The sequence below is a fragment of the Halichoeres trimaculatus genome, unplaced genomic scaffold, assembly GCF_033239565.1.
Source record: "Halichoeres trimaculatus isolate MK-OKI-2021-1 unplaced genomic scaffold, fHalTri1.1 fHalTri1_scaffold_20, whole genome shotgun sequence".
Classification (NCBI taxonomy): Eukaryota; Metazoa; Chordata; class Actinopteri; order Labriformes; family Labridae; genus Halichoeres; species Halichoeres trimaculatus.
The window spans coordinates 1,456,357-1,468,744 of NW_027437198.1; the positions used below are offsets into that span (position 1 = coordinate 1,456,357).

A 12,388-nucleotide genomic window follows, 5' to 3' on the forward strand; every position below is an offset into this window, starting at 1 on the left:
TTAGTCAAAATCCTTGCTTGTGTTGTATGTCGCTTTGGGCATAAGCTTTTGAAAAATTAAACTGTAGAACTGTAGGACCATTTTTTTATTCATTCCCACACAATCAGGCGGCTGATTGCATAACATGAAATGCTTCTTTATTGGCTTGATCCTTAATCCACCTCCATGGATTTATATATTTGATCTTGTGTCTCTGCACATAGATAGCGCCATCTTGGTAAATTTAACTTGTGAGATGTTTAACTGTAGAACAACCTTCTTCAGTTTTTTTTTCTAAATGGATCTTAGCCTTACTTCTGAATGTTTATTTTATATTTCAGATTTCATACTTTTTTCAACCTGTAATTACCATGTGAACATGTTCCATAGCTCTCTCTTTATTTCTAACTCAGTAGGATTACTTCTGTTATGTAAATGAAGTATGTAAATCAAATTACTGTAAATTAATAAATAGATGGTCTTCCATGTGTGTTTTTCTTTGATGTTTTAAACACAGTAAGTTTAGATTTGGAGATTCATAAAAAGGATAATTCCTGACCCACATACATATTCAACATTGTAGGAGCCAAATAGGCATCAGGGGGTTTATAGGCAGTTCGCTGTTTCAACACTTGGGGTCACTATATGCCTAAGGCTCAGGTATAAAGAGAGGCAGGTCTTTGTTGAGGTGAAGGGTCACGAACTACTGAGGGCAAAAAATGTTTTTGACCGCTGCACGCTGTATGCAGTGGGCTGACAGGTGATTATTGGGCTGATCTAATTGTAGGTACACTTGGATGGAAATAAATGTGATTGTTTGCAATGACGACGAGCTATTTGTGGATCTTTGGACATGCAGCTCATTAAGCAGGTGAAGCGCGTCAATAAAGCAACGCCGAGGCAAGACGCCTCAGTAGCTAGCATTGGGCAACATTTGCCCCGTTTACAGGACGCCGAAAACGGTCGATTCCGCAAACATTTTGTTGCGTTTTGGCCTTCCGTTTAGACGAGACCACGTTGCGTTTTCATTGAAAACGCAAACTTTTGAAAACGCTCCCCAGAGTGGAAAGATCTGAATCCGCTCCTCCATCCAGCTTCGTGTAAACACAGAGCGGAGCGTCTCAGGGTGAAACGCTGACGTCACCGCATGCGCACTCGCAGTTTCAGGTGAAGGCTCAGCTCTCAGCCACATTTCCAGTTGAGCCAGTAGTTGGCGGTAATGCGCGTTATGGTTGGATTGCCGACCGTCTCACACAACAAAACGGCAGAAAAAGAAAGAACAGAAGAGGAGACTTGTCCTCCTGGAGTCGTATGAACGCGGATCGTTTTCATGATGTCCTCATGTAAACGCGGGTGGCTTTTGAAAACGCAATGGAAGAATCGTTGCGGGAGTCTCCGTGTAAACGGGGCCTTATACTTGAGGAAACGCCCCCGAAGTACTCTTGGCACCCCTCTGTCTGCTGCAGGAATCCAGAGCCTTGAAAGCAGAGGTGTCAGAAGTCTAGACATAAGACAAAAGGGTCCGGAAGCTTTTTTAAGAATCAGGAGATGGGGCATCTCAAGTGGTGGATACAGACAATGAAATTAGAATTGCATCACCCAACACAAATGATTCCCTTTATTCCAACACAAACTTGGAATGAAGTCCAATTAACCTAGAACTCTGAACTTTTTGAAAATAATTATCTTCTATTTCAAACTCACTGCTACACCAGCTAAAAAACGCCGTCAGCTCTTGGTCCATTGCAGCTTTTTATTTCTGTGGTTCTGGTGATTTGCAGTGTCACTGAAATTAAAAGGTGAAACAGAGGTCTCACTCTGGCTTACTTAGACTGAAAAAAAAACAGATTTTAAATGAGAGGTCTAAAGTTTGGCTTTTAGTGACAACATCATGATGCAGATTTGGAAAAGATCAATCTGTCAGGTTTGACCCAAATAAGAACAACCAAGCCAAAAAAGGAAAACCAAACTACTTCCAGAAATCCAATGTAAATGCACATAGCACCACAGAAACAAAGTGTTTTAGCCAGTCTGTTCTCTTTATTGAATTTTCAAATGAATTACACAGATTTTTTTTAAGAGGATGATGAATGCTGATTTAGTCCTGGAGCTTCACGCTTTAATTTTCTTCATCTGGAAGAAAAAATGAAGAGAAAGGGATTATTAAACATATTCACCCAGTTCACTGTGATCTGAGTTACTTCTGGTGCAAACCAAATGAAATCGGTGTTTAAGGCCAGTAAGTGAAAGATTCAAAGTTTTCAGTTAAAATGTCCTGATGAACTGACTCATCTGCTTCATGCAACAGTCGTTAAAAATAAACAAGTCAAAGCATTCAAAGAATTGGGAATATTTCACTACTTTTTCCTAAAAAGGATTACAGAACAAACCAGAGAATACTGAATATTTGTTTAACCTTCATCCTCCTCGTCCTCTTCATCCTCCTCCTCCTCTTCCTCTTCATCAGAGCTGAAGGTTCCATCAGGCAGGCTGTACACTCGGATCACTTGCTGTTAACAGAAAAGTCAAACAGAGCATGGATGGATTAGATCACTGATTGGACCTGGAAGCCTTTGACCCCGCCCCCCACAAAGCGTGAACAGGACGCAGCTCAGCTCACCTTGTTGGGGTCCTTCAGGATCAGGTACTTCCCCTCGTCCAGCTTGCGGCAGATGTCAATGACACAGCGGAGGATGCCCCAGGCGTTCTCCATGCTCAGGTTGATCTGGCTGGCGAACTCGTTGGGTTTGAACTGCTGGGTGCCCAGGATGACGTGACGGGCAGAGTCCTTCACGTGGTACCGAGACACATACCTGGGGAACATGAGGGTCATTGTGAGAAACACAAAAAACTTTCCTTTATCATGTTATGAGGGATAAAAGAAAAAAACTGCAGTTCCTGAAGAAACCACTTGAGACTGTTTTGGAAAGCGCGTCGGCCATGGAGACCTGCATTAATGACAGACTGCATGTGTGTGTTTCTTACCCCAGTTTCAGGTACTCTGATCCAGCGAGCATGGCGCAGCAGGTCCAGCGAGCCAGTTTATAGCTGTTGTTCTTCAGCTCAGTGGCCAGGACGGCTCCTCTCTGAGAGTCCAGCTTCTGACGCCAGTCCACCCCGTTACAGTACTGACAAGAAGGAGAAAGCCTTTAGACAGAGCAGGAAGAATCCACTGGACACGGAGGAGGAGAGCTGCGCTCACAGCTCAGGAGAAATCACTGATCACCAACAGAGACCACTCTTTACTGCACTTTCATTTTTCCATCAACAAGCATACTTTATCTTGTACATCTTCTACATCTCTACGGTTGCTAGGCGCTACCCAAGTAGCTGCCTGTTGCAGCAGCTCTCTCATCTTTGTCCGTTTCTTGTAATTTTTTCGTCTCTTTTTCGTCATCTTTGTATTTGGAGTGAATCATCACTTTGTATGGTTCATTGTCGGTCATTGACACCAAACTTTTTGTGGCTTCGGCGGTATTTTTTTACTACTTTTCTCCTGTGTTTGTCTGGAGATCCTACATGTAACCATGGCTGCATTGTTTACATGTGAAATTAGCTGTTAGCAGCCTGTAGCATGTCAATGCTAACTAGTGTAGGGCTTGAAGATTTCCCTCGAGCTGAGGAGGAGGAGGAGGTGAGGACTACGTGCTGATTCTCGGATGTGAGCTGGGAGGTGACGACGTGGACCTGTCCTTCCATCCATCGTTGTTGGGAACGTGGGATCTAGCCCCGGGGGATGGATGAGCTAGCTGTGCTAATCCAGTGGCATCGTGCTGTTCACGGACGTGACTGACGGAGCAGACATCGGACGCTGCGACACATCGGAGGAGCTTCACCTGCTGTGAGCAGACAGGATCCAGGAGACAGAGACTGAACAGACTGCTGGGGAGGCTCAGTCCTGGACCCTGTGGAGGTGGAGACTGGCTGGGCTGGAGAGTGGTGGACGAGTGGTGGACTTACTTTTGTTTTCTTAAATGCTGCGGTGACTCCTGAATTTCCCCCCGGGGATAAATAAAGTATTTTCTATTCTATTCTATTCTATTCTACTTATTATCAACAATCCTCTAACATTCTTCTTTATTGTGACTTGCTGAGGTTATTTTGTTGTTGTAAGTACTGATGACTTTAGATAACCTCAAACTGAACTGCTGCATCTGTCTGGTGTCATTCCCAGAGCTAACTGTCCCATTAAAGTCGATCAAATCAGATTTTCACTCATCAAATCTGAACAAAAACCCACACACACATTTTAAATTCAATATTCTTAAATAACATCTCTGTAGCACATGACAGGCTCTTCAGATTAAGCAGATGAACAACCAGCTCCCCTCTCCTCTCACCCTGGAGTCCCACTCGTTCAGGGTCTTCACGTTGATGAAGGAAACTTCTCCGTTGGCGCCAGTCATCACACCATCATGCTCACAGCGTACGATCAGGTCGATGTCCTCCCCGAGCTTCCAGTGACGATACCTAAAGATGAAAAAGATCCATCAGCCTAAGAGGAAGTGGTTATCACTGAGGAGAAATTAACTAGGTCGCTGACGACCTAGTGTAATCAGATTGTTGATATTACTGCAGTGGTATCATCCAGGGGTTCAATATTCCAACAATTACCACTGCCGGTTTTACTTTGCGCAGGATTTACTGATTTTTTTTTCTCACTGTCTCACCTGTAGGCTACAGACGCCACCTCACTCTTGTCCGTGTCCTCCTCCACAAACGGGTTGGGGTTTGGAAACTTGTGACGATCTCCGCCCTGATAATGACAAACATATGTAGGACAAATCCTCTTAAAAACAAGGCATTCAGAATGTTTTAGGGAAGCTTCAGAGAGAGAAGAGCTTTAATGTTCTATGACAGAGGGACAAAGGAGTAAAGTAAGAACAGTTCTGGAGCTGATGTCACGCTAAACACTGCAGCTAAAGCTGGTTAGCTTCAAAGACTGGGAACAAAGAAACCAGCTAGTCTGAGTGTCAGGTTGTGTGTGTGTGTGTGGATCAGAATTCACTCTCACCATGCGTAAACACTGCTGGCTGAAGTTGTGGTTGATGTACGTTGCCTCCATGGCCAGGTTGCGGGGGGAGTTGAAGGAGTTGCCCTCGTCCTGAGGCGGCTCGTTGGCAGTCTCGCTCACAGTGAGAAGATCTGAAGTGACACGTTACACATATTGTAAATTTGTCCATGAAGAATTTACAAGATGATAAATAATTGTTCAAAAACAGAAATACTTATAAAAATAACCTGTTGAGGGCTAATTCTGTCAGTTCTCTGTGTTTCTGTAGCTAAATGTGATGTAAATGTCATATTCTGACTCAAAAAACACTTTAATCTGAGGCCAATAATAATACATTCAGTTAAAAATCAAGAACTAGTGTCTCTGTTAGACGAGTAAAATCCTTAGAGTTTTCCAACCAAGCAGTCGTGCTCTCAGTCTCACCAAAGTCAGAGTTGTCTCTTTTGTCGAAGAACAGCTTGTTTCCAACTCTCTGCACGATGATGTCCCAGGAGTTGACCGAGCGCGTGCAGCACATCAGGGTGGCCAGGATGGCATCGGTGGCAAAAACGTTGCCCTGAGTCTTCGCCAGCTGCAGAGAGACAGACCAGAGAAGAACAGACACACTGTTGCTGCTTTACAGAAACCCACATGATTTATCTTGACCCACTGAACTGGATCGTTAGGAGACCTTGCGGATGACAGGGTCGTCGGTGGTGGTGACAGTGTGGAAGATCCTCTTGATGCTCTTCAGCGGCTTCTCGTTGCGGGTGGTGATGCGGTCGAAGGCCTTGTCGTAGTATTCCAGAGCACCGCAGCACTCTCTGCAGTAGGAAGGACAAACCCATCAACCCCTGGCCCTGAAACAGGTTTTAAGTCCTGACACTGACCAGGCTGACTTACATGTCCACGGGGTCGGCCACCTCCATGTATCTCATCTTCATCAGGCGAGGGAAGTCCATCTCCTCCTTCACCTCCCAGTCGCTCCTCACCTCCACAGAGGAGTCTCTGGGCTTCAGCTGAGCCTGAAGGTCACAGCAACAGTGGTTTTAATATCTTTTCTAAATGCTCCTGAAGTTTCCCTTTGTCTCAAAAATATCAAACTATACAAATATCTAAAATTTGGTGATAGGGAGAATTTTTTCAACATGTTAACACAAAGATTCCTGTTTGTCTGCTCAGAGCCACATGATTCAGTCACATCTCCTGTTAAAGCAGAGTTCTTGGAGAACTTTGGAAAGCCCAACAAAGTTCTCCTCTCTAAGTTTCAAGAGGAACATTTTTTTTCTAAAATCCATACAATCAATGACCAGGATCCATACCTGAGATTTCTGATCCCACTTCTGACGGACTCCAAACTGCTTCTGGAACTTTTTCTGCAACCGCATTCGATCCCTGAGGAGACGAGATCCGCTCAGATCTTTCCAACATTTCAACCTTTAAATAAACTGTGCAGAGATTCTCTTCACCCTGTAAAGAAATTGTATAAATCTCACCTCTCCTTTTGCTTGGCGCTCTTCGGAAGCGTCTGCATGTTGAACTGAGTCAGGTTCCTGCGGTCTTTGTCCCGCCGCAAGTTCCTCTGTTCAAACATACAACATGGCATCAGAGGAGAGTTCAGAGAAAATAACATCAGCTGAACTTAAAGAGAGGTACTCAGTAGTCTTTCTCTTTACCTGAGCAAACCTCATCCGGTTCCTCTGGTAGGCGGTCTTCTGCGTCTTGGCCGTGTCCACCAGCTGGAAGCTCGTCTCATCCTCCTCGTGGAAGTAAGCATACTGACTACCTCCTCCAAACTGAGATGAATACTTATCTGCAGAAAAAGTGCCAAAAATCTACTTTAGACCAAACCATTCTGTCTGTTTTTAAAACACATGACTATTTCTACTCTTTCAAATAGAGAAGTAGATGTTCAAAAGCTTTAATCTGTTCTTAAAATGTTTTAATCCCCCTATAAGGAATACAAAGCACAGCACTTGTTGGAGAAAAGAAAAGTTTGTGTAATCACAATAAAAAGTTTCAAATACAAGTAGGCCCGTCACGACAATCAATAAATTAATTAACCGAACGATAAATAAAAACGTCCTCGGTAAGTTTGCCAGCCTCGATAAACTGACACATGTATGCATGTTTGTTTTCCTCCTCTCTTTCCACCAAAGAGGCTGAATGAGAAGATGGCTCACTACGTCTATCTTTCCTAACATCGCGGTGCATAGTTTCTATAGCGGATTTAGCAGATTTATAGCAGAGTGAGCATCTGTCAAAAATGCGATCTTTGGGGTGAAGACGGGGCTGCTCGCGCGTACACACGGAGAGAGCTGAAGCGAGCGTCCTGAGGGGTAAGAAGGAAACACGCTAATATGAGTGATGGCACCAAAGATGCGGTTCTTAAGCCGCCTGCCACAGTCCCAATGTGGGAATATTTAGTTTTTTATCAGAATGAACAAAGTGTGAGCTCATGAACACCAACCAGTTGATATGTCGTATTTGTTTGAAAATAGTGGCGACGAAGAAGAAGAAGAAGAAGAAGAAGAAGAAGAAGAAGAAGAAGAAGAAGAAGGGGAGGTGCAGCGGAGCCTTGTTGTTTGACAATCCACTCTTACTGAGGCTTTTGGTCTGCAAAGTAAATAGAAATAAAAGCGCCAAATGGTGGGCGCTCAAAGACAGCTACATTACCAAAGAATTGCAGCCCTTCACTAAGGTTGAAAGCCAGAAATGTTAAAAATGTTTGACAGACAGCACAGATTGACTGGGAAAAAGTACATGTTACAAACAATTCAGGAACTGTATAAACTCCCTTTTATTTAGGCTTTAGTTTATATTGTTGTTTTTTGGAGTTTTGTTTTTTCTTTAGAGACAGGGTCTATGTTTTATTGTTTTTGATTAGTATTAATTATTTTCATTGACATGTATTTTTTTCTATAAGAGAGTCCATTTCATTTTCATTGTACTTTTTTCTCTTTCTTGTTTATTAAATTTATTTTATTTGAAAGATCCTGACCTTTTAATTACAGTTAATACTCTTAAGAAATTAAAGTTTATTGCTTTTGATATGGTGTACTCACTTTATTATCCCATTTATCATAATTACATCAATGAAAAAATTGAAAAAAAAATCAAAATAATATTGACAATAATATCGTTTATTGGCAATAATATTTTGGAAAATTATCGTCTAGAAAAATCTGTTATCGTGACAGGTCTAAATACAAGGTATCATCCGAATATTACAGTTGATGGCTCACACACACACAACTGAGTTATTTTGCTCTGCTGCTTTTTTGCGTGTCTTGGACTTTCAGGTGAAAGTTTTAATAAGGTAAAACAAAGCCTGACCCTATGTAGCACTTCAGCAGATGTGATGTAATGTTTGGTAACAGCGTGTCTGGATCCAAGATGTTCTTACTCACTTGTGTATCTCTTGTCTTGGTAAGTGGCTCCAGTCCAGTCAGCAACCTGTTGAAGAGCATACTCAAAGTTAGTGTGCAAACTCTGAGGAATGATCTGAGGAAATCCAGTCAGCTGTCCTTAAGTTTTTGTCTGTTGTTATCATGTGCTTATCTGATGAGGTGTTTTTTCTTGATCTCAAACTACGCCCCCTGTTGGGGCCTAGTCTGGAACAGACCGTTTTTCTCTCTTTTTTCCCCAATGTTTTTATTTCTTATCTACTACAAGGGGCGCCATGGGCGTCCTAGCAGCTCCTAGGTTTATCCCATTCCTGTATCCCATGTCACCGTTTGTTTTCTTATATGTCTTAGAAGGGATGTAACTGAAATGAAATTTCCCCTCGGGGATCAATGAAGTATTCTGGTTCTGGTAAATACATAACGAGAAAAATCAAACCTTCCCCAGACGGTCTCCTTTGCTGAACGGTTGGTAGGGCATGTCTTTGAACTTCTCTGGGACCGCGCATGGACCCCAGCCAGAAGGGTTGTCCTGGATAACAGGAGCGTTGAACTTAGCCATGGCCTGAAGAGAAAGAAAGGGGAGACGACCATTCCTATGAGAAAACAGAAGCTGGCGAGAAGCAACATAATTCAGAGACATATTAAGGTGTGATCACACATGTATTTGTACAATCAGGGTCTCAGCCAAGAAGCAGCACTGATTTCTCCAGCAATGCACTTCAATATGCACTGATCAGCTTGCGCAGTGGGCTAGTCATCATGGACCCCTGAACATCTAGAAATTCATTTATCAAACCAAACTTTCAGACTTGACTGCTTCTCTGAATTAAGTCTGACCTTGCCTTCTCTACAGTATTTAAACTCTGCAGTCAGTCAAAGACAGCTTTATGTAAGGATGTTTTAAAGCAACCTGTGTCCTCGCCAGTAACAGAAAACTGATAGTCAGATTGGTTCACAGGTAAGTGAGGGAAAAACAGTCTAAATCAAGCATAATTAATTTCACAAGGCAGACACAAGTTAACCAGTTGTCATAAATAAAAACTACTGTTTGACTTGAGCTCAAACTGCCAAAATCCGTCTTGAAAAAACTTCAAAGTCTTCCAGAAAAGTCGTACATGAGTGTTTTAACGTACTTAAGAAGCCTCTTTTCACATTATATTTATTGCAGATGAAAGAATCAATGGGTAGAAAGCCAATGGAAACGCTTATCTGACAGAAAGGAAAAACAAAAGAGGGGGTTCATTGTTAACATGTTTTTAAAATGAACCCAAAAAGTCCTTCGGCAGGCTTACTTCACATAACTGTATGGGTTTTGCTCTATCACTCAGCTGACACCCAGAGCCCTTCACTCGTCTGAACTTAGTTCTCCTAAAGCCAACCCATCGAAATGCTAACGGGTTGGAAAAACACATCGAGGTTTTTCTTTCGAGGTAAAACTCCTTCTTTGTTGTAATTTCAGTGTACGACTGACAGGTTGGTTTTCGTTACTATTCTCACTATCGCCAATTCCTTTCTGCTCAGACCCAGTAAGCTAACAGATGCTAATGCCAACGCTAGTCATTATACCAGGTGGCCGCGCTAGCAGCAGTGCTAAGCTAATTGGTTACAGGGCTGCTTTAATGAAAACTTCAACTAACTGTTAACCAGCTCCAATATCTGAAACAGACACTTGTTGTGTGTCCGAACATGGCTGAGTGCTGACTTACCGTGTATGATGGGACACTTTATCGGTCCTTTTCTTCCAGCCGCTCCTCTCACGGTGAAAATCCCGACGAGGCGCCGGTGTGAAAGGAAGCGTGTCGCTGTCGTAAAGCAGGAACTGGTTCCTGCCGTAAAACGACTTCCACTGTCACAAACAGAGCAACTATGGAACAGAGTCCAAAGGTAATAACGAAATAATAAAGGATTGTGCAGAGACATTTCTTGAAAAGATGCTTATGAAATACTAATGTCAGAATACACTTAATCCAGAGCTTTTACTCCACCGGAGTTTAACGAGATGCGCCATGCTTGAGTTGATGTTCTGCAATGCTGTCACTAGAGAGCAGTACAGGTTTACATTATGGCAGGGGACTTGAGAAACCACTTAAGCAGATAGAGGAAAAGGAACCCAAATACACACACGCGCGCGCACAGGCACACACGCGCATAGGCGCGCGCACACACACACACACACACACACACACACACACACACACACACACACACACACACACACACACACACACATACACACACACGATGAATGACTACAAAAATGTTTTAACACCACAGGTCATTATCAGGTATTCAGGTATTCAGTTTGAAACGGTTGAGTGTGCTCCTTTTATATGAAAATATAAATAGAAATAAAATAATCTAATACCGAGTAGTAAAGTATTAGTAAAAGTAATACTATTTTTTTTCGATTGCTAACATGCTTTGGTCAAAACTTAAGCCACTTGTTCAAAACTCTTAACACAGTCTGCATTTCTATCATGCATCTCAGCTGAACAGTTAACCTCATCCCTAAAACGGTTTCCCACCAACAAACCACTTCATACATCAACCACAACACGAGCAAACAGTCACTCTTAGCATACGGAACTATAAAATACAAACAACAGAGAGCATTAATATAAAAGAGCATAAATATAAATGTAATCTTTAAAATTTGAATGATTTCTTTTTAGATAAATCAGTATTTTATTATAAAATAAGATCTTTGCACTTTGAGTGTTCTAAATTGTAATATATTGCAACAAGAATGAATCAGGAATGCAGCAATTTACTATAAAAACTTTTTTTTTTTTTGAAAAATAAAAAGTTTACTGTAAACAAAAAGAAGCAGAGTCTCAGAATTCAGCTGGCAGAACAGAAAACAAAAGATGATACTCAAAAACCAACAATGTATACTGTGACATTCAAACCCTGTCTTCTGCATTTGGCCACATGCTTCCATCCACATTGCATCTTACTTTTTCTCTTGCGATGCACTGTGGGTAAAACCTTTTTGTGTATCTGATCCACCCCTGGCAGGCTTCAGGAGAAATATCTTCACACCCAGCATTCATTGCATCCAGCAAGGAGAGCTGGGTGTGTGGAGAGTGATCATAAACTTTCCACCTCTGTGCAGGAAAAAATTCTTCAATGGGATTCAAGAAGGTCGAGTATGGAGGTATAAACAGCACAGACATCCCGGGATGTGCAGTGAACCATGCAGTCACTGCAGCAGAGTGGTAAAATGCCACATTGTCCCACACAGCAACAATGTGTTTCTTGCCCTTTGACTGATCTCCCCTGCTGGCACATGGAGGTCATCTAAAAAAGAAATAAGCCTCTCTGTGTTGTAAGGGCCAATGAGAGGTTTATGTAAAAGCAAACCACGGTTGGAGAGGGCTGCAAACATCGTAATATTTGCACCTCTCTGGCCTGGAACATCAACTGTTGCCCGCTGCAGGTTGAATCCTGCATCATCCACATATACAAATTCATGTGGAGTTGGTCTGGCCTCCATCTCCATGACCGTCTAAAATAAAGGAAATTCACACTTTAACAGCACATAATGCCTAGTTATGTATTTCTGCTTGGTTAATAATTGAACTAACAGCTTACCTGAACATGTTGATAACAAAGTTGTTTGACACGTTCATTATTTATTTCAAAAGGTACTTTATACGGTTGCTTCATCCTCACTTTATGCTTATCGAGGACTCTGGCAATTGTTGTAGTGCTGACGGTGTTTACACTGAAAGGTTGTATTGTCTCTCAGCACTCTGTCTCGAAATTCCCTCAGCGTTATGGCATTGTTTGCAATGACCATAACAATGACAGCTGTTTCCTGGACATCTGTCAAACTTAAAACTCTTCCTCCTGTAGGTGGCAACCTATGCATCCTACGTACAGGACAGTAATATGAAACACAGAATACTGTAATCAATAGATTTCCAAAAATGCCAGCTGATGTAAAAACAGATTACATTTTTTGTAAAATCTGATACAATACAGTAATTGTGGGTTGCATGTCTTA

At 42.2% G+C, this 12,388-nt stretch overlaps 1 protein-coding gene across 1 annotated transcript; it reads right to left on the bottom strand.

Annotated features, from left to right (window-relative positions):
* Positions 1–2,007: 2,007 nt before the first annotated feature.
* Positions 2,008–10,224, bottom strand: eif3d (eukaryotic translation initiation factor 3, subunit D). Its single transcript, XM_074696526.1, has 16 exons — positions 10,086–10,224; positions 8,816–8,941; positions 8,383–8,428; positions 6,649–6,785; positions 6,469–6,554; positions 6,295–6,367; positions 5,876–5,997; positions 5,664–5,796; positions 5,417–5,564; positions 4,994–5,124; positions 4,650–4,735; positions 4,320–4,449; positions 2,965–3,107; positions 2,600–2,792; positions 2,396–2,489; positions 2,008–2,112 (listed from the first exon to the last, which is right to left on the bottom strand). The coding sequence occupies exons 2-16, from the start codon at positions 8,936–8,938 to the stop codon at positions 2,099–2,101; spliced, it is 1,659 nt and encodes a 552-aa protein (XP_074552627.1). The 5' UTR covers positions 8,939–8,941; positions 10,086–10,224; the 3' UTR covers positions 2,008–2,098.
* Between the last annotated feature and the right edge of the window lie 2,164 nt (positions 10,225–12,388).

What these genes read in the sequence shown, in the direction of transcription:
- eif3d (XM_074696526.1), bottom strand. Translation starts at nt 8,938, where the DNA reads ATGGCTAAGTTCAACGCTCCTGTTATCCAGGACAACCCTTCTGGCTGG. An exon ending in ACGACCCTGTCATCCGCAAG is followed by an intron (nt 5,565 to 5,663) that starts GTCTCCTAACGA and finishes GTCTCTCTGCAG; the next exon opens with CTGGCGAAGACTCAGGGCAA. An exon ending in GCCAGCAGTGTTTACGCATG is followed by an intron (nt 4,736 to 4,993) that starts GTGAGAGTGAAT and finishes TGTCATTATCAG; the next exon opens with GGCGGAGATCGTCACAAGTT.